Source organism: Vespula vulgaris, chromosome 23 (assembly GCF_905475345.1).
Source record: "Vespula vulgaris chromosome 23, iyVesVulg1.1, whole genome shotgun sequence".
NCBI lineage: Eukaryota > Metazoa > Arthropoda > Insecta > Hymenoptera > Vespidae > Vespula > Vespula vulgaris.
In genome coordinates, this window is record NC_066608.1 from 349,195 (window position 1) to 376,584 (window position 27,390).

The 27,390-nt window shown below is 31.7% G+C and overlaps 3 protein-coding genes and 1 long non-coding RNA gene across 7 annotated transcripts; 2 read left to right on the forward strand and 2 right to left on the reverse strand.

Annotated features, from left to right (window-relative positions):
- The first annotated feature begins 3,749 nt into the window (after window positions 1–3,749).
- Window positions 3,750–14,991, forward strand: LOC127071760 (uncharacterized). 2 transcript variants are annotated; one of them, XR_007785217.1, is made up of 5 exons: window positions 3,750–4,245; window positions 12,663–12,788; window positions 13,700–13,777; window positions 13,844–13,965; window positions 14,038–14,991. It is a non-coding gene; the product is annotated as an uncharacterized LOC127071760 (long non-coding RNA). The 2 variants fall into 2 exon arrangements; XR_007785216.1 differs by having other exon boundaries at window positions 13,700–13,965.
- A 2,414-nt stretch (window positions 14,992–17,405) lies between these two features.
- LOC127071718 (tRNA (guanine(6)-N2)-methyltransferase THUMP3-like) lies at window positions 17,406–19,636 on the forward strand. Of its 2 annotated transcripts, none has more exons than XM_051011287.1 (7): window positions 17,406–17,720; window positions 17,867–17,979; window positions 18,061–18,520; window positions 18,601–18,779; window positions 18,850–19,029; window positions 19,106–19,243; window positions 19,318–19,636. In XM_051011287.1, exons 1-7 carry the CDS (start codon window positions 17,627–17,629, stop codon window positions 19,429–19,431), a joined length of 1,278 nt encoding a protein of 425 aa, XP_050867244.1. In that variant the 5' UTR covers window positions 17,406–17,626; the 3' UTR covers window positions 19,432–19,636. The 2 variants fall into 2 exon arrangements, with proteins under 2 accessions (XP_050867244.1, XP_050867245.1); XM_051011288.1 differs by having other exon boundaries at window positions 17,650–17,786.
- On the reverse strand, window positions 19,290–21,299 carry LOC127071719 (probable ribosome production factor 1). Of its 2 annotated transcripts, none has more exons than XM_051011290.1 (3): window positions 20,377–21,299; window positions 19,889–20,153; window positions 19,290–19,798 (listed from the first exon to the last, which is right to left on the reverse strand). In XM_051011290.1, exons 1-3 carry the CDS (start codon window positions 20,819–20,821, stop codon window positions 19,621–19,623), a joined length of 888 nt encoding a protein of 295 aa, XP_050867247.1. In that variant the 5' UTR covers window positions 20,822–21,299; the 3' UTR covers window positions 19,290–19,620. The 2 variants fall into 2 exon arrangements, with proteins under 2 accessions (XP_050867247.1, XP_050867246.1); XM_051011289.1 differs by having other exon boundaries at window positions 20,239–21,299.
- A 142-nt stretch (window positions 21,300–21,441) lies between these two features.
- On the reverse strand, window positions 21,442–22,545 carry LOC127071720 (BET1 homolog). Its single transcript, XM_051011291.1, has 4 exons — window positions 22,162–22,545; window positions 21,941–22,075; window positions 21,710–21,876; window positions 21,442–21,618 (listed from the first exon to the last, which is right to left on the reverse strand). The coding sequence occupies exons 2-4, from the start codon at window positions 21,957–21,959 to the stop codon at window positions 21,463–21,465; spliced, it is 342 nt and encodes a 113-aa protein (XP_050867248.1). The 5' UTR covers window positions 21,960–22,075; window positions 22,162–22,545; the 3' UTR covers window positions 21,442–21,462.
- Window positions 22,546–27,390: the final 4,845 nt, after the last annotated feature.

Here is a 27,390-nt window from a genome sequence, read left to right on the forward strand (position 1 = left end):
AAACGTGCACGAAAGAAAAAATTCTTCAGGACTATTCAAAAAGTATGAATGATTGAATCCGTTAGCAATACTCTTTAGCAATACTTATATCCATATTATAATTTTTGAATAAAGCTTCATACCAGTGCGTGAGCTTTCTTAACAATAACAAATATAAAGTTAATTTATAATTTTGCAGTGTATATTTAAAATATATACTATAAAATTATAAGTTATACAGTATAATTTATAATTTTACTATATATTTTAGTAGTATAAAAATGAATTTGTCGGTATAATTTGTTATTTGACACTTAGGAATATTTTAAATCTTTCAGAAATTAGGTATTAATTAATTAATGCTATATTTACTTATATTATCTAGAGAAGTTTTTGAATGAAAAAAGTATATGATATATAAAAGTAAAGAGTTTTTGAAGAAAAAAAGTATGATATATAAAATAAATTTGTGTGATTAATTTAACCGAGTATATAATTTTGACAATTCTACGTTGTCAAATAAAACTGTGAAACAATTAAAATTTACTTGTATAATTTTTGAAATGCAAAGTATATTTTCACTATTGCCAGATAATAATTGTTGATATCGATATTTTATAATAGTATTGGCATGAGTTAGATTTATTTAATTAATGTTATTTTATTATAAATAAAACTATGAGAAAACAAATACGGTGTCAACAATGTACACGTATACAAAATAACAAAGATTTTATATATTTTCAAGAAGCTAATGTTTATAATAGTTATGTTTTTCATTTTATATAGAGATTTTTACGAGGGAATGCTGAACGATGATCTTACTTTCTATCACTAGATGGCTTAGATAGACTACTTTTTCTCGCAATCTGAACTATCTTTCTTCATTTATGAATAATTTGCATAAGGAGTTGAAGTTCTTGCAATACTTAGTATCAATTTATATCCACATTAAAAATTTTTGATGCTGGTTTTTAATATAACTGCATTAAGGAATAATCGTAAAGCATGTGTTTAAGTAAGCTTCTTAAGAGTCTGTTATGCTAGTATTTTTATTCCCATTAATTAATGGATACTCTATATAAAAAAGAATGTTGCTTTAAAAATTTTTTATATTTTATAATTGCTTTAACATTTGTTATAGTATACATTTTGCATCTACCTAAAAAACAATTTCTGAAATTCTGACTTAAGCTGGTTCGCATTAATAGAAGAATAATATCATATTAGTATCGTAAACAATTTTACATAAAAATAAGAGCCATAACTAACTAAAATGTGTTAGCTCATCTCCTATATGAAATCTCTATTACTTTGTACACACGTCATTATTGAAACTTCATTTATATATATTTTTCCATTATCCTTTACTTTATTATAAACAAAAAAATATGATTGCGTGTAGAAAATATTCATATGTATTCAAACTTTAAACACAATAAGTAATGGCCCAAATTAATAAAACTTACAATTTAAATCCAACGAGTTAAACATGGTTTTAACTTATATGAATATCGCTTAGTTACTATATGCGATTGTCATATAAAATAACGATTACAACATCATACTTTTTTTAGTAGCCGAAACATCGGCTGATCTTGTTTAAAAATTACTTGCTTATCTATGTATATGCGAAGATATGTCGCTTCTTCGATATATATAAAAATTTTCGATACACAATCATATTTTTCTTTTTATAATAAGATATTTGACGGATAATATAAGATAGATGAAAAGAAAATTTATCCTACTATTGCGAAATCCATTAATGCGTTATTAATGGCCGCTGCTTACGTTCATTTTTAAACAAACAATCGATAGTGAAACAATTGTTTGTAAAATAAACGAACATAATACATTTTACTTTTATATAATGTATTTATAGTTATGGGTATTATTTTACAAAAGAATTACTTCGCAATTAATTATTCACTCAAGAATGTATGTATATTACGATAATAAATAACTTGTACATACAATAATATATATACATTTTTTTGGAAATTAATATGATTATATAATTTACGAAACACTTAAATGTAATAAAAGTAATTGTTTCTACATTCATATCGCTGTCTATAAGAAGAAGTGTTTAGGAAAAATAATTGTTTATGTATTTTATGCCATTGTAATAACAAGTTACTTTCAAATAATAAATAATATGGATATATTGTCGATAGTGAGTATTGTTATCTTAGATATGTTTATTATGCAAGTTTGTTAGATTTTTCCGAAAATACTGACTGCAGTTGGGTGTTCATAGATGGCTACGCAAGCTTAATGCTTCTCACATGAGAAATGTCATTTATACGATTTAAAGAACTTTAAAGTAAAAGTTTTAAATTGCAATACTCAATACAATATATCCATATTACAAATTTTTGCGAAGGGGGCGAAGAAAACATTCGGCGCCATTACTACAACTAAAAAGTATTTTTAAACATTGACCCGATATTATGACTTGTCAAATGGAATAATAATTATATCTATAATTAATTGAAATTTTACCTAAATATAAATATATCCTACAATCTAGTCAAATCATTATATAATTTCAGACAAAATATTTCTGTTCTTAACCAGTGTTATTGAAACTACATAGTAACAATACAATTTTATTTGCAGACTTATAAGTAAACTGTAGTTTGTGTAACGTATATACAAGTCGTCCGTCGTTTATGATTGACAATTTCTATAACATTCTATCGTAAATCAAATTACGGATTTTCATGTAAAAATCATAGATCTTTCTGCGATTTATAGATGCATAATTTTATATACTTATTGATTATGTAATATTATGTATCAGATGCTTATGTGATATGTATTATTTTAAAATAAATTTTATGAACTTATCAATGACTATACTAATATTGTTACTACAGAATATATAATTAATTTATAATATATAAATGTTTTTTTACTACTATTGAAATCATGAAATCGCCATTTTACTTACGCGAGTATCCACAAAGCTATATGCGATCCATCCCATACGTCCGTATGATTGTGTGTCGCTAGGTAAAATGAATGACTGTGATAGTTGAGGAGAGGGGATACTTGACCCATCCAAGAAACTCTTCCGGATTGGTTCGTCGACGTCCGCTGACGTAATAAACTATCGATGGACGGACTGCCTAGACTTACAAGCGACGAGTAGAATTGATCAACGAAAGTCTAAAAAAATGTACCCACCCTCCTATATCCCCACACGTGTGTAGTATGTGATAACGATGCATTTGTGTAGATAAATGCAAAATGGAATCATTTTTTGCATTACATCAAATATTCTTCAATCAGTATTAAAGAAATGTAAGTGCGAGTAAAACTTTGTTTCAAAAATACTTATTTTTATGATTTTTGATGTTACTTTTCTAATAGATCTCATTTAAATGAATTACGTTAATGAGTTTAACTTATCTAGAAATAGATATGCATATACAAGATATACAAGCTATCTCATCGCTCTTATTTTTGACTGAAAAATTTGATAATCATTCAAAGGGTAAAACTATAATTATTAAAATTATACAAAATTTTTATTTTCTTAGTTTTCATTTTAAACCATAAAAATAGTCGAATTTTTAGTTAAAAATTCACTTATTTATTAAAGTAATATGAAGAATATAAAAACTTAACATTAAACATAACAGTTTAAATTATATATTGCAAATTAATTATAATGAAATTGAAATTCGTAGTCTGATTCTTTTGCAAAAATCATATTAATCAAATCGGGTAACTCGAATGACATTAAAGAATAAGCTCAACCAAGTCGATGATGTATAAATAAAGAATTGGATTTGAAAATATGATAAAGGAAAAGACCACAAAAAATAAGAAAAATGACAGAACAAAGAGAGAAAGAGAGGAAGAAAAAGCGAGTAAAAGATTAAGCGAGAGAGATAGAGCGAAAGAGCGAATGAGCGAGCGAGCGAGCGAGCAAGAACGCTCTCGCATTCCGTCACGGGCGTTCGTGGCTGACGGATGCGTCGTACTCTTGTCGCGAAAAGAATTTTTATACTTTTTGATAAAATAATCAAATCAACGATTCCGTCGAGGCACAACTCGATAAAACGATTCGCGAACGAGTCGAAACATACGTTTCAGAATCAGTGAGTCAGATCTCCTTAGAGGGACTTTCGCGAGAGCAGATTTATCCTTTCTCAGGTTTCCTTCCTTCTCGCAACGTTAGAATCCGGTCCTGCGGGATGCAGCAGGTTGATCGTGGAACATGGAAATTCTTCTTTCTTCGATGTTCTACAGGTATTTCCAATATCTTTGTATTCTCTTGTCGACGTTCAATGTCGTGGCTCTTTGACTTCTGAATAAATTGCAAATTTAATTGGTCTTTCCGAAATAATATTGTTTCAGCACTAATTGCTTGCTAATGGTTTTGCTAATGGTCTTAGATGCGACTAAAACAGAAGCTTGTGTATGCCAACATTGATAATCGAATGTTTATGAAAACGTAATATAACACGAAGTCTGTTAAAAATGTGAAATTGATAATTTCTCTAAGAAATATACATTTAAGTATTTAAATACTTGTATTTAAATACTCTGATAAAACATAGTATCACATAAACATTCTCTGTAGGCGATAAATAATGTCTAAATTTAATTACATTACATTAAAAGATAAGGATTTCATATACACGTGTATTTTCTTATCGATATCAAAATGAGATGATTTAATTAATATCAATATCATTTATTTTCTGATAAACATTTTCTCTTAACTCCTGTTTTTTAAGTTTAACAAAATTTTTTTAATATAGTATATGGTTAATCCATTTTCATAGAAAATTAAAAAATCTCGCCTTTCTTTTTTTTCAGAAATGTTTGATCGTTTCTTTCGTAATTGACTGAGAAATTTAAAATCGATATCGAATAAAATACAATTAAAAGATAATAGAGATCCATTTTGTATGGACCCATGATTTTTGTTCAGTTTTTTTCGTTATGGTCTATTGCCAAGATACGGTTCAATAAAAAAACACAACTTTCCAATATTTATACGCACGAACGCATTTTGATGGTGTATTTTTTTTATCGAATTCTACTTTTCTCATCCCTAAAAAAGAAGATTTCTCTTTTTTTTGTTTTCGACAATATTCCAAGGCTTTCTTCCGTGTAATCATTACAATGTAATAATCAACTTTCTTTCCTTTTCATATAACACACTTTCTTGACTTTTGGAGATACGGAAGAGGTAAAAAATAATGTTATGCTTATAATTAAATCACTACGATAATGAATGTGATAAGAAAGCAAGATACTATTAGCTTTCACGAAAAAAGTTACAGCAACGATTCCATCAATCGTATGCTCGGTATCTTCCTTCCATTTTCTTATTCTCTTTTGATAAACTCAAAAAATTACACATCGTGTAATTTAATAGAAAATAAGAAATCAAGGCAATATATAAATGATTAGCACGTATCACTTAAAATGTATTTGGCGTATATAACCAACATTGTAGATTATTACATCGATCGACGAGTTGATTAACGTGAATCGCCTAATGGGTCCTTTATCTCTTCTCTCTTCGTTTTCGATTCAAACGACGATCGATGATATTGACTACCTGATGAACCGACAAATGCGGTTTGCTTTAAATCCATCGGATGAATGTAGATGTTACAGAGATGTTCTTTAAAGTACAATAACGCACTGATATTCATAGTATAGATGGTTAGTTAATAGAACACGTTCTAAAATTTCGTAAACCTTTTACAACGAAGTTATTCGAATAATTACTCGGTAGAGTAATTATTAAATAATAGCATAAATTACTAATTGCTACTGGTATTGCTACTGCTACTGTTGTTGAGACCTTTAAGCTCAAAGCTCAGCAGAAAGCCTCGAAATTTTTCAACGACGTACAATCGCTGGAATTTCAATCCTATCGATTCGGTTGAAAAGCTTCCTTTTCCAGCACCTTTTTTTATCGACACCTGGATCATATTGTTCTCCCTTTACGTTACGCGAACACACGTTCATTCAACGAACGAAAGTACTGCTTCGAATCCCTTCCTCGAAAAATTTTCGACCCCGTCACCCCCTTTTTTACTCGGCGGGGAAGATATCGACATTGAGAGAGAAAAAAGAAAAAGGAAAAAAACGGGGAAGGGTCAAAAAGTGTGCGAATCATCCGTTTAAAAAAAAGTTCGAATTAAAAACGTTAGGAGAGGTCGAAGCACAAATTCAACGATAAGTTGAAAGCTTTTGTGATTGTTGGAGCAGCAAGATGGTTCCTCGCCGAAAAAAGGACGCATTACTATTGCTTATCCCTATCCTAACCTACTGTTGCTATGACAACGAAATGGCGTGGCCAATCCCACCCTTTGGATTGGGGGAGTTCTTCGAAGACCTCGAGGAAACTCGTTTCTATCTGACGGAGAAAAAATACAGTTAACAGCGTCTTCTCCCTCTCCTCTCTTTCTCTTTTTCTCTCTCTCACTCATCTTGTCTTAAAGCTCGTACAAAAAGAAATAATCGAACGTTAAAGTTCGACGATTACAGGACAATCCTGATCCGTTATCAGTTTCCTTGGAAATAAGAGAAAGAATATGTACACCTTTCTGGGAAAGAGATTTTAATCGTTTTAATTTTATGTGATTATCACAGAGAAAATTCCTTCGTTTTTCAATAACTTTCTTTCCGGAGATCTTTGCGAGAAGTCTAAAAAAAAAGAAGGAACGAAAGAAAAGGGTTGAGCGTTCTCCATTGGCCGGAATCCTTTTGCCTTGGCGATGCTTGGCTGCACTACGTTTATTGCCATGCGGAGAAAGACCGGCTTCTCGGTATTACATCGTTTCTAAGTGCATTTGCAACCGCTCTCCGTTCCTGCTTTTAGCGCTTGGTGCACCTTGGCGAAGGAGAGATGCTGTTCGACGAACGGAACTCTCGATCGTTTATCCTATAATAATATCGCGCGACGGCATTAAAATCAAAGGTGTGGCGACCTCCGTTGAAAGATAAAACTTTCCTTTCCGCAGAATCACGATACTTAAAGGTTTTCTCTCCTTCGTTAAAAGAAGAAAATTATTGGTATTCGGCCATTTCCTTTTTTGCCATATCCTGCTTTTATTGCATCTTTCACTATTGTTCGCGCAACACCAAGGAATTTATTAGCGAACCAACGATAAAATGCTTTTCGCTGAATTTCTCCTTCACCGGACGTCGTCCTAATGTCATTTCAAATGCGAAATGTACCTGTGATAATTACACGACACGATAAAGTCTGTGAATTTTATGAAAAAGGATTGAAAAAGAGGGTCATTAAAATCCATCGTCTTGGTAACCATGAAACAGTGCCTTATATATCGCCAAATGATAAACAATTATCCCCATCATGGAAAGTCCTTTCGAAAGAAGAAACTCAAAATAAAACTTATCGTCGCATTGCATTTAGAAGGAACGAAAGGTGATCGTCCAATCGAGAATCGATTAGCTATTAGACATTCATAGAATATCTATTGATAAATGAAATTACACAATTCCAATTAATTATCTTCGATGACACGAATTGTCATGTACATTATCAAAGACTCTATCCAGGAGAAAGGTAATTATCGAACGTATTCGCTTAAATTCTTTAGAGAGCAAAGTTAACAACCTCATTGGTATTGCTTTTATCTATATCGTTTCACATTTTTTACTTCTTTCCAATCTTGGAACAACGAAGAAAGAAATAGAGAAAGAAAGAGAAAAAGGGAAAGAAAAAAATCGTCCAGAATGATCCAGATTCGTTTCACGAGCTTCTTTATAGCTGATCGGTGTATTCAGCGAACTACAACTTCTATCGGCTATCATGACTCGACGGTGTTATGCCGGTCATTTCAAAACTTTCCACCTGTACAACCACAATTCCCTCGACCAATCGATTTTTCGTTCTCCTTCGGACGAAGAAACGATGCTACGGGACGTTTCAAAGTATTCTTTCGATATTTTAACCAATCGAACCAAGGACACTTATACGAAGAGATACGCTCTTTGAGACACATCAAATTCCTCATTGTTAAGCGTTACTCAAAGATCCAGTTTTCTCACAGCAAAGATCGCAATTATTTTTCTCATTTTCCGCTCATAATTGGATCACGTCGTCCTCGATATAATAGACACAAATCACTGAAGCGGATTTTACAATAGACATTGTCTCTAATATCTAAATCGGAGATTTTTTGAAAGACTCGAACGATCACTATATCGTTGGACTATTTCACAAAATCCGTTCCATGACTCGACGATCGGCTAGCACCATTCCCTTACGCAAGACGTCCGTGAAGTTTTCATCAAACCCACAAGATTTTTTTGAGGAAACCGATCGAACGTTTCAGGCTACTTCCTTCGTGAGAGTCTCACGATCGAAGTATTCGATTTCTTACAACGTTCCTCGCTGATCTCCACGAATCCAATCCAATCCTCTTCTCCTTCCCTTCTCTTCCTTCCTCCTCTTTCTCCTCTCCCCTTTCCAGTGGTATCTCCGTTGGATGGAAGATTTTTTCTCAAGGATAATAGAACCCGTCCTCTCGTTTTCTGCCGCATCACCGTGTATAACCACGCTGCTTCATAGTCCCTCGTAACAGCGCTTTAATGCTCTACGGCCCTAACGCTGGGCCCTACAGGCTCCTCCATCTGCCACCCCTTTTTATTCTTTCTTTAGACTCACCTCGTGTCGGTCCTGATGGTACGATTCTTCTAACCGATCTCGTAATAAGGTCAACGAACGATCCTACTAAAATTACCAGGATAGATTTCCCTTACTAGAGAAATGAAATTTTAATAACGAACTGATCGGTAATCAACCCAAGTAGAAAAACCCGCGTCTTGTGTTTCAACTTGAGTAGATCACCCGTTTGATTCTGATTAATTGAAATAAAAGTAAAATACTTTGGGCGAATTAACAGAATCGCAAAAAAATTGATATCTTTCGCGTTATCAAGAGGTTAAATGTAGCGTATATTAATGATATGTAAGATTTTCTGTTAGGATATTCGAGTTTGTTCGATCGACGAGACACTTTTTACGTAAGAGCGCCGCTAGCAACAAAGATCGTTCACCAGGATGACGAATCGCCGTATCCGATTACGTCGACGCCAAGTTTCACAGTTTTTTGATAAGAATAGTTGGTAATAATTTGAAATCAATCTGACAGACTGAATCCAGTCTGCTTTCATATTTGTCTCTCACGATTTTTAAGCGTACCACCATCGGTTTTTTATTAATAGAATTTCGTGGAGAGTTTGAGATACGACGAAACGTACCTACTCGAAATACATTGCAGCTGCGCAAACAACATCAGGTGAAACCATCATCGAGAGATAGAGAGGAAGAGAGAGCGCAGAATTTTTTTTTAATCGCACACAAACAAAAGATAGTATAAATCTTTTTCTTTACAGAAGTGGATTTTAAAAGCCATTAGGAATGGAAGTGCCAAAGAGAAAAAAAAACGACTCTAAGCGAGATGTAAGAGTTAGTAACGAAACTTGCTAACACCGCAACTTTTTTTTACAATCGTCCGTGCGAGACTTAACGGATCAAAGTCTGCCTTCTATAGGGTGAACTCGATTATCTTCGATTAGTTAAAGATCTGATAAACTCGAAAATTAAAAAGATGTCTACGTATCGGATTTACGTATTATTTAGAAATTTCAGTAGAAATAATTACCGATTAAATTAGTTCGATCTTTTCTCTCTCAATGATCGAGTAGATTAATCGACACGAGGCAGAAAATTGGACCACCCTGTAGATCTCCGCTCGAGTACGCAACAGCTGCTTAAGGATTCTCGAGCGAGCATGATTTGCGTCCAGGGCCGTGCAATTTCAAGTTCAAACGCTCGTCTCTCTCTCTCTCTCTCTCTCTTTCTCTCTTCTATCTTTTCTTGACTCTTCTACTTATTTCTTGTCTCCTCTCTTACCTTCGCTCGTAGCATGCGAGCACCGGTGTTAGCAATTAAGGGCATTCGATAATGATGAAACTGCATGGAATCAAGAAGTCTTAGTCGCTTGAAAGATGAAATCTGTCATTGTCAGTCGTTCATCATATAATTCGCACGATCTAAAGAGTAAAATACGATCCTGAAAAGTGTTTCAAATCTTTTCTAACGTCAGTCTAACAACATTAACGACGTAAGAGCTCGAGAGACACAAAGTGAAGACCGTCGTTTCGTTAAAGTCCATGATATTAGCTCGTTAGGCTACTTTTTGCGATACAATATGCAGTTGTATGATACCGAAAGCAAAAAAATATAATATTAGCGATACGTCTGTGTCTCTCTTTCTCTCTCTACTTGAAGGATAAATTTTCGAATAATTTAGATGAATATCGATGCGAGAGGATAAAATGAGAGGAAAAGATAAATTTTTCAATCTAAAATCGAAAGACTTATTCGAAACTAAATGTATTTGTTGAAGGATTCCAATTCGATCAAAGTTTGAATCGTCGTTGATGCTTTTAGGTAGGACGGCTGCGCCTGGAGCACCTCGCCTGGATTTTTACCCTCTCTTTTTACCTCTCCCATTTTTCTCCCCTTTCATCTCTACTTCACACACGGGGTAGTAGCACGTGCTCTATTCTCAGCTTCGCCGGCAGTCGATACGCTGGATTTTCGAGGGTAAAAAAGCAACGTACCGCCGCGGGGACGAATCTAAAAAGCGGGACACACATGGGATTACGCGAGGCGAAAACGAACGGGATAGGGTGCATTTTGTTCCCTTTCTCTTGTCCTAGAAAACGCGAACTCGGACGTGAAACCGTGAACGTGCCAAAAACGAGGTCTATCCGTCTATCACGTCTTTCGTTTCGTCGCGTTATACGAGTAGATCTATCTCTATCCAAGAAGCAACAGGTGTAAGACGACGAGTCTCTTGGTAAAGAATACAGTGAAATACGGAGTAAGAAGATTGGAGGAAGGAGCAACAAAAACTATTTAGAACGAACGGAGAAAAATTATTTCAATTAAAAGTAAAGTATGAAAAAGAATGGTAGACACGATTTCTTCTCTTTTTCGATGCGCAACGAGCACTCGAGCATGAAGCGAGAACACCTTTGCATCGAACCGTAATCTGCAAGAGATTAATAATGCTTTCTTATAAACTAAAGCTTAATTTTTCAATCGTTTCGGTAAAAAATCGATACTCGGCGTTTGCTTATTCGACTAAAAAGAAAGTAACGCTTTAGAAGAAAGAGAGGAACGAAGAAAGAGAGAAGGGTGATGGATTATAATGGCCGTGTTGCATAACGTGTCGTTGACCACGCGGTTGGATTACTCACGTCTGTTCCTTCGATGACCTTGGATCACAATCGGCCGTTTAACTGGACACGGCTAGAACGTGCCCTTTCGAGGCTGCCCACTGTACCTACCAAGCAGTCCTGGTCCGACGCGATCATCGGCCTGTGGAGGATTATGGGAGGGCAATGCACCTCTCTTCTCTCGACTCCTCCTTCTTCTCCTTCTCCTTTTCCTTTTCCTTCTTCAGGACGATTCCGTACTCTCGATCCTTCCCGCAAATCGATCCTCCGTCGATAACTCCACGAGTCTTACGTTGATTCATCTTCTTTTCTACTTTCTTCTCTTTCGTAACTACGTACGTATGTGCTTGGTTTGAATTTCTTCATATATCTGCGATACACCGTGCGAAGTTAAAACGTGAACCGTTGCGAAATAAATTCGACGACATCTACGTACGAACGATGCGATAGGACGGAATAGAACTGGCTCAATGAGACGCGTAACAACAATCTTCCACGGATTGTAAATAGTAGTTTCATTCAAAAGTGTATCATGTATTTCTTATCTACGTTATATATCCTAGATATGTTGTCTTTTTTTTTGTATCGTTCTGCCTAACTCGCGTACTACAGAGAAATAACAACTTTTTTTCTCCTTAGAAGAAATGCTATACGTGTATAAAAATAAACATCCAACGTATCTCGTAACCGTATCGTCTATCTCTTTATATATATTATAAATATGAAAAAACGATGTTGTAATGACGAAAATTTATATATTATTTTACGTATCAATTATAGTATTTTTTAACGTTATTGTCGTGCATTGATTAGCCATTTTAATATCATCGAGCAGACAAAGAATCTGTGCTTGTGCCATACACATTTGCTTTTCCATTCGAATCGATCGAGCGACAGAAATGCATTCGCATAACGAGCTTAATCTAGTCGGCGAGGATCGTCTCGAAGATTTTGCATAATGTATATACTCTTACCTTATCTTCGTGAACCGACGCTAATTAACAAAATGAATTACGGTTCGGTAGATTCTAATTCTGGTATTTTCCACCGTCAAAATTTTATGAGACATCCAAATCGATAATTCATTAAAAATTATTTTTACTATAAAAATGAAATAATTGCATTATAAAAATGATACGTAACGAATAAAGCAAAAATAACTACTAATATGTATGTAGAGCCACGAAACTGCGCAAACTGATTTAGTTACTCGAGCACGAGCTAGAGTCGCAGAACTATAAAAAAGAAATAAAACTTTTCCTAACAGTAAGGATATTAGTTTTTTGTTTTACTATGCATGGAATGGGAAAAGATATGCTAAGAAGCTGACAATGAGATCTTAAGTCCGGAAATACTCACATATACGATAGAAGCGGAAATACGACAGGTGACGCGCGCCTAATCGAATCAATCTTCTTCCAGGAAGGTTCTATCTCGCTGTGCAGAGGAGTGACATCGACTAATTAATAAAATAAATCAACGGATGAAGGTGCAATGACCCCAGTGCATCGAGGAAAGACGAAAAGGTAGAGAGGGTGAATTCGAAGGGTGAGTTTAGGAGAGGAGGAGGAACGTCGGACGTTGCTTCGCTGTCGGATCATTGTCAAATTACAAAGATCAAGAATATCTAATGGACGCGCCATATCGCTTTCCCCCACCGTATAGTTTCCCCTTAACCTCCTCCATTACGACGAGCCACCACCACCACCACCACCATCACCATCACCACCATGATGCTACGTGGAAAGGACGATATCCAGGCGGCGTGCGCTGATGGCGTCAGCGTCGTCTTGGCACGACGCCGACGCATCGCGCAGAATCGCAACCCTCTTCTCTCGAACGCGAAGCAACCCCTACTTGATATCCACCTGCAATCCTTCCGTGGACCTCCGAAGTTACGTCATTCGAGTTTCGGACTCCGAGGGCGATGGTAGCCCTTCGCTTCCGATCCCATTTCCGTTTTCGAGAGAGAGTCTTCTCTCATATCGTCATTCCAGTGAGTCTTGCTTTATCCTCGGCCTAACCTCGGCTATTCCGTTTCTCAGGACTCGCTTCCTTTTCCAAAGCCTTTTTCTAATTCTATCCTTCTCTTTGATCATCAGTGTTCTTCGATGAAGTATACTACGTTTAAATTATTCGAAGAAAGGTTTGCGTCTGTAGTTCACAATTCTCGAGATGCGAAGATTTCGTTTTCGTTCATCCTTTGCTTTAACGTCTTCACCTAGATTTGTCTCTTTGTGTGTGAACAACGTACGTACATCTTTACATTCTATTTTTTCTATCAAATCAATTTCTTCTGTACTAATAACAGTTATTTACGTAGGATTCTTCGCATCTCCCATCACAAATTAATTCTCTCCACATGTTCGTCTTTAACAGCTAGCTGTTCTAGTTGAAAATGTCACTTTCTTATTTACTTTTTATTATTAATATACTAATTCTCAATATTATTCTTCTAGATTGGAAAACTATGTATCAATGTACATACTACTTACATATCAGTTCAATCAGTGATGTAACGATTTTCTCCATCGAAGGTATGTATGCTGGATGTTGGAAATGATCGAGAAGTAAACAATCGATATGTACTTTGAACGTTCAAGTTAAATATTCGACTTACTATGGATGACGTCTAAAAAGATTACAATCGAGAAGCTAATCCTTCTCTTACAAACTCCTGTTTTCCCGCCTTATGACATCGAAACTTTTCAAGGATAAATCAAAGGTATGAAATTTTCTTTAAATTGATAATCTTAAAAAGACTTATTAATTAATAATGATATTTTTCTATTGCAAGTGCTGGGATCATCTTTATCTATTCTTCTTCTATGAAAATGCTCTTTATGCTTTTGATTGTTGCTCAGAAAGCCTTGAAAACAATACTGGCTTTCGGGCAATAATCATAATCACGGAAGAGCAAAGATTCGTCCTCTCGATCAACGTCTGACTGTCATTTAAATCGTCGTTAAACCTGAGAAAGGAACATTGTCCTCATTTGCCTGTCATAAACTCAGCAAAAGCAGATGTATGACTTCTTTATTGCGAACAATATAATATAGACATTAAGATTTATTATAAGTTATTTGTTAAATGTACTGTGTCTGGGTATATATGGACTTTCCACTCGCATTATCATTGTTTCTGAAATGTATGTATAATATGGACAAGTATCGATTATATTAACAAGGTTAATTATATAATAATCCTATTAAATTCTAAGTTATACAATTGTTTGAATTCATCGATTTTCATCTCAAAGGGCTCGATTATTATCTCCGAATGAAAATATGTACATTTTTTATGTTTGTAATAAGTATCACGAATCTTTTATACATAAGTTAGAAAAATTATTATCGTAATACAAATAAATCCTTTACATAGACCAATATGGTGGTCATAATAATTTTCCTATGCTTGTAACTGATAATATGTATCGAAAGCTATAAATATTTCTGAAATAAACATTTTATAATAATACATTTAATCATAAACTTCTACATTTCGTTGAAATCCTTTCCTAGAAAGTGCAAATTTTACAAAATGCAATGTATATAGAGAATTTGTACATTGATTTATAAAAAATCGAATATACTAGTAGCACAGGAATGTTGAATCGTCGATAGATTTCAACCTACTTGAATCGAGGTCAATATTTACTCATCTAGATATCTAAATACCATTTACTTGAACAAATTATTGTCTATCTCGAGCACGTTACTAGGGAACGTAGAATATTCCTATTTCATGTGCCAAGGATAACGTGCCAACAAACTGAAAGAAGTCCAAGGCGCTGTTCAAATTGTCTTTTGCAGTATACAGATTGAAATAGTATATGTTGCACTTCAACAGGTGTCAAATATTGAATTTATTCAAACTCGAACTATTTCGAGAAGATTTCCTCATCATTTTTCTTATCGAATAGATTTTGAATTACTGGAGAGAATAGTGCAACTTTTCTCAGTAACACGGAATCATTTTTGATGATGTTAATCCATCGAGTCATAGATTTCTTCTACGTTATAGATTATTTGAAAAGAGGATAGTAGTTTATATAATTTTTAATCCCGATATTAATTTATTATATATATATATATATATATATATATATATATATATATATAGAGAGAGAGAGAGAGAGAGAGAGGGAGAAAAGATCAATGAACTGTTTGATCTTCTACGTTTGGATAGCGTCTTTGAAACGATATCGAAAGCCAATACAACAGTGCCTTCGCTATTCAAAGTCGAATAGCTTTCCAGCTTTAATTACGCTCCATGCTCGTCGAACGTACTTTTGAAACGAGGAAATTTTTTATATAACTCGAAATCGTTATCAATCTTACGATAGTTTTTCGATACGAAAGGATAATTCCTATTAAAACTCGATTAACCTTCTGTATTTTTCTATCCTCTTCGATCGTTCTTGCGAAGCAAGAATCAGACATACGTCATATCGAGAAGTTTCTTCTATCGGTAGGCCATTAATATCGCGGTGCGTAACGTCAATGCCGGCGCGCCTCGACGTATGTTTTTCGAGAACTGCCAAAAGTCGAGACAACAAGGGTTGGCAGACGAGGAATGGGTCGGTTTGCGAGAAGGTGCGAGCGAATCTACTCCGATTCGCGAAAGATCAACGGAGTGGCCGATAGAAGAGGAGGGTGAGGAGAGAAAAAGAGAGAGGGAGGAGAACAACAGTATCGTCGGGCAACAGTGCATTATTTAAATTTTAAAAGCATTTCAAAGTTTTCCCTTAATTTTGCCGTCTAGTTAACCGATGCCCGTTCTACACCTGCATAGGTAAATCGTGGCTGAGGGTGAGAGGAAAAGAGGGGAGATGCCGACGCGGAGATGGAAGCAGGTTGACAGATTGACGTTTGGTCGCGCCCGTTCAGCTCCTGCTGATGAATATTTTAGGTTTCTAGCTTCGCCTGTCAGTCGTCGGTGAAACAGAGAACGAGAAAGAGAGATAGATGGATAGATAGGTAGATAGCTGGAAAGAGAGATAGAAAGAGAGGGAAAGAGAAGGCGAAAAGGATAAAACAAATGTGAGTGAGAAGATAGGACGCGCAATATGGGGAGGAAAAGAGAGGATTCTATGTATAGAGACGGTGCCCCGACGAACTTTCGACCCGAAATGACCCGAGAAAGATGCAGACGCTTCCACGACTATCACTCCTCATCCCCCTTTACCCTGTCCTGTCTCACCTTTACCATTCGTAATGATCGCCCCTAATCCGGGCTATCAATCGATTGTACTATGAATATCAAGAAATTACATATTTACATACATAAGGAAGATACATATAAGGTAGATACACGTATATGTATCTTCCCACCTATTTTCATTTTTACGTATCTGCGGAAATAAAATAAAAAAGAAACTCTTGCGAATATTCTATTTGTTTGACCACGATGATAATTCTTAAAATACATAAGCTTTATTCATTTTTAATTCCTTCCTTCATTTTGTAATTATACACTTTTTTAAAGAAATTTACGTAAAGTCTATTTACCTTATTTAACGTAAAGATACATTGAAATGTTCAATCTACGATTGCGAAAGTCGAATAAAATGACGGTAAATTCGATGACAGTGTCGGAAGTGGAGAGTAGTTAAATCACAGGCGTAATGCACACACAACAGATGAAACTGACACCTACCGTGGACATCCATTGTCCATCATTGAATATTCATGGACCGTGAAAAGGGGTTGTCGAACGGGGGTCAGATTCTTGAAGTGTATGTTACGTGTCGAAACTGACCGATAAATCTTTTATTTAAAACAATGACATTCGCGCACACGTCATCGAATTCGAAATATTACTCTTTCTATTTTTGCTGTTAACATCTTTTTGATATCTACGAATATTTTCGAATATTTCATTGATAGCCGTTATAAAACGATCAAAGATCGATCAGGATGTCGTTGACCTCGTATATTCAACGGTTACGCCACCGACGTATTTTTTAATAATAGACTAAATTAATTAAAACATCGCGAAAAGCTCGTGTTAGTCTCTACGTTAATTGACAGAATGCAGAAATAGATAGCGCGGTGCAAAGCGGATGGTATTCATTAGGCGCAATCGTGAAAGTTCAAAATATTTCCAATAGGATTCCTCGAACATCGAAAATTTTATTTCAAACGTTTATATATCATTTTGATATGTTTAACGAAACGTCACGGTATCGGCTATTTGGAGTGTATTATTTCTAATTCTATTGCATTCGATTTCAAATCTTATGATTCCCATCGCGTATTTGTATTCAGGATCACATGACTTTTTGTCACGTGAGATGTGTCACGTGTTAAATGTATGTAGTTAGATGGGATGTGCAGCAGATAACCTAATTTATACTTTTGTATATATTAATATAAAAAAAAAAGATGGATAACGCTGAGAATTCCAGTTTATACGGTCTTTTTCAAGAATCATTAACAGACGATAATCTTTTTATGATTGGAACAAGCGTAGATACAGGTGAAATAATAATATAAATTATCTAATTACGTGGTAATGATCATAACCTACGATAAGCACATACGGGTAATACAATGCCTATGTGTATATATATATATATATATATATATATATATATATATATATATACATATATTTATGTACAGGTTTTGAATGGGAAGCAATCGATGAATGTAGAGAGAAAATAAATAAACATCTTCACGTTGTTAAAGAACGTGGAAACATTTATTTCAATGTCCCTTGGGATCAATTAGTCAAGGTAATTGTTCACTGATGTGCATTATGTATTTTTATTTAAAACTGTCAAGCTCTTGAACATCATTTTCAATATACATTCTAGGTACAAGAAATGAGATCTATAGATAATATATTTATAGTTGGAAGCATACTTAAACTTATGTTTGATGGAATCAATAAAGAAGCCGATTTAAAATTATGTACAAATGTTGTACATAATAATGTGAAGTTGGAAAAGGCATTAAATGCTTGGAAAAGCATTACTCAATTCCCAGGAAAAGTCTATCCAACTATTAATGAATATGAAGAGGCACTAAAACATGATAAAATTTTTGATAACTTAAAAGCTACAAGTTCTAAAATCAGAAAAAGAGGACAGAATCCAGCTGATGCAGAAATTAATGATGTTTTAAGATATAGAGTAACTTGTGAAAGAATTGGTACACATAGCTTTGAATCTCCTGAAGCTGCTAGAATTATAGGAGGAGAATTACAAGATAAATATCATTGGCTAGTTGATTTATCTACATATCATTTGGAAATAATCTGTAAAATAATTAAAAGTAAACTTTATTTTATCATTAAACTTGTCCAACTCTATGATACATTTAGATCTTAAGTTATCTTTTTTGTTTGTAATTAGATGAAATAGTGACACAACTGCGTATTACACATGAATCTAAACATCATAGAAATATTATGCATTTTGGACCAACTACACTAAGAGCTACCATATGTTACAACTTATTAAGATTGGCACATCCAAATCCAGGGGATATCATAATTGATCCTATGTGTGGAAGTGGTTCTATTCCTATTGAAGTATGTTAGTTTTAAGCAAAATTAAATACTATATATATTTATCATTTTACAAAATTAATATAATTTTTAGGGAGGATTAGCCTATGAAAATTCATACATGTTATGTGGAGATAATCATACAAAGGCTGTGCTAAGATCAAAATCTAATATAAATATCTCCTGTCCTAAATCTAAAGTCGATTTAACACAGTGGAGTGTTTCTTATTTACCACTCTTAAATTCTTCTATTGATATTGTTGTAACTGATATGGTATCTATAAATATTATTTTTTTTCTACATTATTACGTATAATGAAATTCAGAAATATACTAAATGCATTTTGTAGCCTTTTGGGAAACGCAGTGGTAAAATATCAGACAATAGAGTGCTTTATAAAGAGTTCTTACTGCAGTTAGGTCGAGTTGTGAAACCTATTACTGGTCGATTAGTATTGCTAACGTATGATAGACGTAGTTTTCATCTAGTAAGTCTTAAGCATATAAAAATAATACTTTCAATTAATCACTATGTAAATTAAATGTTCCTTATATTTTATAGGCATTACAAAGAGCTGGTAACTTATTCAGGGTAACAAAAATGTTAGGTGTTAATGTAGGAGGACTACATGCTGCTGTATACGTATTAAAACGAACAAAAATAGAATATAAGTAATTAAAATGACATACGAGTAACGAACATACGATTACAAAACAATAAAACTAATTAATTTTTTAAACAATTAAATTTTTGTTTAAAAATCTATTGGAGTTCAATGTTTTTTTATATAAATCACTAAAAGTAATTTTCTATATTTTTTTATACTGTTAAATTATATAAGTAAAAAAGATAATACCAATAAATCTATAAGAAAAATTTTCTTCTGCTGGTTTCCATCTCGTGTCGTCGCCCTTGAATAAGCCATTCATAATCTCCATATTTACTATCAAATGTACCATGTTGTAATGATTTTAATTTTAAAGTAAATCGTGGACCTAACTCTCTTAATCTTGGTTTACCTGTTTTCAAATTGAACTCATACCTGTCAAAGCAAATGTTTATTTAATTTTAAACATACAATATACTTTTTTTGTATTTCTCTTTAGCTATATATGGTATCTTGATAAATTACCTATGATGTCTAAAAAATATATAATCTCTTTGATTATGAAAAGTTACAACTCTTCTACCCTTAAATTCGGGCTCATAATGAAATAATGCACCTAACATCCTTCCTATAGTATATCCCAAACGAGTTGTAAAATTAGTTAATATAACCTCCGGTCTATGCTCTGTAATTTCTTTATGATTACGTCTTAATTCAGGTGTGATTTTAACATTACTCAATTTAAAGTACGCTGTTGGTCCATCAGGCAAATGAATTATTAACATTCCATCTAAAATATCATTAAAAAAATCAATGATTATCTGTGTAAAAATCTACTTTTTTTATAATTATAATTTTAATAAAAAAAAAAATACTTGGTACACAGCGATCTTCATTGATTATAATTAGATCTGTAAAATTTCTAGTAATAGCACTTTTAACCATTTTTTTAACACCAGAACGATTCCTATATAAAGATATAGAATTAGGTATCATTCTTGTAAGTTCTCTACCAAAAATTCTGGTCTTCCTTGTTGGATTATCAGAATACGTTATCAAAATCTTAGGCTCATATTCTTTTCTATAATATGCAGCAAATTCATCATGCTCCAAATCAATTTTAACTTCTTCATTTTCTTCATCATCCAAATCACCAACTATTGCAGTTTCATCTTTTTCTCTTAAACTTTCTATCGTATGTGGTACTTGCTTTGGAGCACCTTCTTGTATTCTATTCTTTTTTGCTTCCTTTTTAGCTTTTGCTTTTTGTTTTAACAGTTGTTTACATTTTTCGTACCTAACAGCTTTACATTTAATATGATTGAAATTACTTTCAGATGGCAACATAACCTCTGCAGATTGACTCGTTGATGTACTTGAATTATTCTCTTCCACTGCATTTTCTTTCTTCTTTTTGGGACGACTTAGAGGATTTTTCTTTAAATTTTTAATCTTCATTTTGTATTTCTTTATTCAATTCGTAAATAAAATATATATTTCAATACTCCCTGCGAAACACGTGCCACGCACGTACATATATCTAATTTAACCTAACTACTATTTGACATACTACAAACTAAGTACATAGATATATATATTTTCATAGCACTTCAGTATGGTAACGGTTGAATGATTTAATTATATAATTATAATGTCATAAATATCAATTTGTAAAAAGATACGACCATAAAACAAAACTTTCTCTAAAGGGATATTTCGGCAGGAATAGATTTTCTGATACTTGATTGGTTGAATCAATCATTTGAAAATTAAATTTGATTGGTTGATTTTCAAGAGCTTCGATTAATCGAACTGCGATTAATCGATTGTGAGTTGCAATACACAAAGCTTATCTTAAGAAATTCTTTCATACAAGTATTTAATTAGATCCTTTTAAGAAACAAGTATAAACATTGTCTTATACAAAATAATATTGAAACTTTTCATACACAAAATATTCATTAGAATAACTAACAGTTAAATTGAAAAAAGTTATCATTGTCGATAGATATATTTTCATCTTACTGAAGTATTATCAAATTAATCAAAATTAATGATATATATCATTGTCAATGATATAAGTGCAGTTTGAAGTTTAATCATTTAAATTTTAGAACTATCCATAATACAAAAAATACTGCTATAGAAAAAAGAAATAAATATAGAATATAATAATTATGACCAGCTTTAGCTAATCGTAAAACACGTCCAACAGATGCACCTAATGATCCACTAGTTCTTTCAAAATCATCATCCTAAAATAATACAAATTATAATTGTATATTTAAAAAAAGATGTTACTTCAGTAGCATAAAATAATAATAAATATCTAATGTAGTTACAAACCATTCCACGTAAGACTTTCTCTTGATATTTCACTTCGGTTCCTATATCAATTGATAATGATTTAAGAGCATTAATTTTAGTACTTAATTCCTCTGTCATCTTTTCATTTTCATCTTCGAAAGCATTGTGACTAGATGTTGTCGGCAAAGGCTCATAGTTATAACCTCCTTTAAGGATGATCAAGTTAAAATAAAATAATATTTGTATATTTGCGTATTTAGCTTTACTCACCCGAATGGGATCTTCTCATTTTATTCGCTATTTTGAAGCTTTAAAAATAATATATTTTATTGTGGAACTATTTAATTATTTTATAGGTTTGTAACACAAATATTGTTGATATAAAATACAACATCAATGTAAAAACTGCAAAAATAATAATTGCTAATAAATATTCAATAATAATCAACAATTAATTTAGTACAATATATATTAAACCATCATCTACCTACATCTATAAATTAATAATCACTATTTTAGAATTACTATGATACAATCAACTCAGAAGGTTATGTGTCATTATTCTACTCATAATTTAATATTTATCTCATTCCCTAATGAAATCTGAACCAATGAAAACAAACGTCATTAAAAAACAACTAGTCCATACATAATTAACAAATAATATAAATATCAGCAAGATTAGATCAAATTTCGTGTCATTGAACACGTTGGCACATTTGGACAAATCTACAATTTACTAATAAAATCTAAAGAAATGATAACAAACGTCATTAAAAAGTAACTTGAACGCACATAATCAACAAATAATAAAATGTTAGCAAGTTAGATCAAATTTCGCGTCATTGAACACGTTGGCACATTTGGGCAGATTTACAAATTACTATAGTTGAGTAGTCTCGTTTTCACAGAGTATAAAATAGAAATATTAACATAAATAAAAGATTCTCTAAATGACTTTCTTTCCAAATTGTGATATGAAATATTATCTTGGCTTATATAATATTAATATTTATCTAAAAACAGATTTTGAGTGCAGTTAAAAATGTCCAAAAGCTAATCATAGAAATCGAACTGAATCAATAGTACCACCTTAAGAAAACTTCTGGGAAGTTTTATTTCAAAGATGATAATTTATGCAAGGATCTCTTTTGGATTTTATTAGAAAATTTTTATTTTTATGCATCAACTATTCTAGAAAAAAAGAAAAAGAAAAAAAAACATTTTATGAGACCATTTTTTTCGAGGAACTAATATGTACAATTTATACAATACAGATATATAATGTCAAAACAAATATAATAATAAATATATTAAGTAATAAAATAATCTATCTATATCTCCACTGAGATACAAAAAAGAGAAAATATGAAAAATGGAAAAGATCATCATAGAACGTAATAAATTTTAATTGAATTAAAAATACAGCCATTAGCTCGACAGTACTTGCATTAATTGAATTAGTCACATATTGCAAGTAATATCGATTACCAGGTCTCACCACTTGGAGGTTGCTGTATATGGAGACCCGCGGGCTATGACTCTATTGTTAATGCCAAATAGTTCAAAATCAATTATATAGAATCATTATTATTACACATTCAATAGTAATTATTATAATTTGGAAAAAACAAAATCGCGAAACGAATCAAAATTTTTGTTCAATCAATTAAGATCAGACGAAAATTTATGAATCCGTTTAATATCGACCTACCTACCCGATAAACGCGAGGAAATATGATGAAAATGAAAATAAAACGCATTACTAATCACATTAGCACATACCCTATAAACATTACAATACATAATAGAATACATATAATAGTTTTATATAATGAAACAGTCCCCTGTGAACATAAAAAAACATTTGAACCTTTTTATAATTAAATAAGAAGAAATAAAAATAACATGCGAGATTTATATAATAAATCAGCAATCACCTGTAAATATAAATATTTCATAATTGAACAAAAAGCAATCGAAATAAGGTCCGACCTTCATATAAGAAATCAACAGTCACCTGTGAACATAAAACATCTAAAATATTTCATAATTAAATAAGAAGAAATAAAATAATATGCGAGATTTATATAATAAATCAGCAATCACCTGTAAATATAAATATTTCATAATTAAACAAAAAGCAATCAAAATAAGGTCCGAACTTCATATAAGAAATCAACAGTCACCTGTGAACATAAAACATCTAAAATATTTCATAATTAAATAAAAAGCAATCCAAAGGTGTGAACTTCATATAATAAATTAGCAGTCATCTGTGAACATAAAACATGTAAATCATTTCAATATAAACAATATGTAAATTTTATATAATGAAGAAACAACCTGTGGATATAAGAAATTTATAATTTTATTAGTTTCTGAAAATAAAACATATTAAAATAAGAATTATTTTATACACACATATACATGCACATATACATATCTCATAAACGAAAAGAACAACCAATGAAAAGTGGAATCGAATCAATGGAGCCAATTTAGATGATACCTCCTGAAACAGAAATTAACTATGTTTAGTTAAAATTCGTTTAATATTTTAAACGAAAAAAAAAAAATGATTACAAACAATGTATCCTTCATTGTTTCTTATTTTTTATAATTCCGATTCTTCATTCGTCATCAATAATTAATTAGATCTCCACATTATTATTTTGCTATAATTTTTTGTTGATTAAAGCACCTGAGAAACCTGAAACAAAAATTTTGCATGATGAATTCATAATCTTTATCAATTTATTTTTATGTCATACACTATGATAGTATGACAAATTTTGGAAGATTATTTTCAAAACTGTTGTTAGTACTCACTGATATATAAAAGGATATTTTGCAATATTTAATCTTGAAAATTGAAAACGACCTCTCTGTAACAGAAAACTATATAAAAGGGCATGTGTGGAAAGACAAAATTTTTATTTACGATCTATGGACAAATATTTTCATAATTTTGATAATTTAATAAGTAAAAAATTGTATACATATATATTTCACCATAGATTGTAATGCTCAAAAAAAAAAAAAAAATAAAAAATAAAGTATTAAAATGGCCATAAAATTGGCACTGAATATGTCGAATTCTCAATGTATTAGAAAATAGGTTTTACATTTAAATAAAAATATGAATTTATGAATGAATTTTATGTACAAATATATGGAAATATATAGAAATATATAGAAAACACATATAAAAATAGAATTACATAATAAATTGACAATTGTTTAATACAATTAAAATACATATTGCAAATAATTCAAAACACGTTATGAAAAAAAGAAAAAGAATTGTGAATATTTCACAATATTTAAGAATTAAGTCGCGCTAAAAAAAAAAAAAAAAAAAAAAAAGAGAGAAAGGGAAGAGAACAAAGGTATATTGCACCTTGTGTTGTATTATAAAATGCATACACAATTTTGTATACCGCCATAAACATATCCATAACGAGATTATATATATATTTAATCAATAGATTACATATATCTTATATTATTACGTTTATATTAACGCGAAGTAAGCAGTTACATTATGTGTCTGATGTACATATTACATCGTCTACGTATAAGACACCGTTTTATCTATTAAATTATAAAAAATATAGTAATACAATTTCACAATTTTAAAACCATACAATTTGTATGTGTATATGAAATAGTAATGAAATATGAAATCTGAAAGAGGAAAATAAGATTATATATATATAAATATTACACATATTAAAGGCAAAATAGCTTTAATATATTCTTACATATTATTTATATGAATTTATTTTATTGCTACTGCTTGCTTTAACAGATCCTAATTTCCTTAACTACATCAAGTCTTATAGATTTTTAATCAGAATAATTAAAATCTATATAAGATGATGATTATATTCATACAAGTCATAAAATGACTCTTACAATAAATGAGCCATCCTACAACTTGTGATAAGACTATGTTGGCATTGGATAAAGTATATATATAAATATATAATCATCAAAAGTGAATGTACATAAAAAAGATAAAGAAAAAATTATTGATTTACTAATAATCATATAAAATATTTTAAATTATCCTGAAATAAAAATCTACATGCTTGAGTATCCCAGGTGCATTCCTGAATGCAAACCTGTCCCTGAACTATTTTTGCTCACACTCCTGAGTGTGGTACAGCCTTTTCATTCGCTTCATTTATATACCAAGACATATGCACTTTTATTCCAAAAAATAATATTTCTCTAAAATATGTATAAACATTTGCTAATAATCTTTACATCATTCATTATATCTTCTTAACATTTCTTATGAAATTCATATATATAATCAAAATACTCCCTCTTTCTCTCTCTCTCTCTCTCATGTATATATTTATTAATTCTGTCATTTCATATTCATATGTTGATAATTTTGGAATAAGAATGTATACCCTCGACATATTTTATGCACTCCTGAGTGCTAGGCTGTTATTTTTGTATCATATCGCTCGCTTAGCAAGATTTATACATTTCTAATCAGAATGATTCAAAATTTCTTTTCGTTCATTTGCACACTACTTAAATATAAATAAGTTATTATATTAGGAAGAGTATAAAATATTCTTGATTTATTATTAAGTAATGTTAAAGAAATACTTTGAGGTAGGAATACTTTAAATACTTATTATATAATACTTTCATATGTGCATTTTCGTTTATGTATTTTTAATCATTCTGAATGAGAAATACATATCCTTACTATAATATGTTCATCTGCATTCCTGAATGCAGGTATGTACTTATTGCGAACTTATTATATATGCACTCCTGAGTGCAGGCAAGCCATTTCAACCGCTTTATTTATATACCAAGGCTTATGCATTTTTATTCCAAAAAATAATTATATTTCTCTCAGAAATATATAAACATATCTTTTTAATATTTCTTATGAAACTTTCGTACATATGATAAAAAAACTCCTTCTTCTCTCTCACTCCTCTCTCTCTCTCATATATATATATCCTTATTAATTCTCTCATTTCATATTCATTTGTACATAATTTTGGAATAAAAATGTATATCCTTGACATATTTTAATATGCACTCCTGAGTGCTGGCTGCCATTTATGTGTTTCATTCATCTAGCAAGGTTTATACATATTTCTTATCAGAATGATTCAAATTTCCTTTTAATTCATTTGTACCATTTAAATATCATTCAATTATTACATATGAAATAAAATGAAATTTCATTTACTTATTGACAGACAAGTTTAATATACTGAAAAAAAAAAAAAATTATCACCAGAGATCGACGTATTTTATATATTTCTTCGTTTAGTATCCTTATTAGCGCATTCATTCATTCACCTTTGATCATTCCGAATGTGAAATATATATCCTTACTATAATATGTTCATTTGCATTCCTGAATGCAATCATGTACTTACTGTGAACCTTTCATATGCACTCCTGAGTGCAGGCAAGCCATTTTATTCGTTTCATTTATATACCAAGACGTATACCTTTTTATTTCAAAAAATATTTATATTTCTTTTCAAATATGTATAAACATTTATTAATAATCTTTGTATCATTCATTATATTTTCTTATGAAACTTTCATATATATAATAAAAATATTTCCTCTTTCTCTCTCTTTCCTCTCTCCCTCTCTTTCTCTCTCTTTCATATATATTTATTAAGTTCTTCATCTCATATTCATTTGTTGATAATTTTGAAATA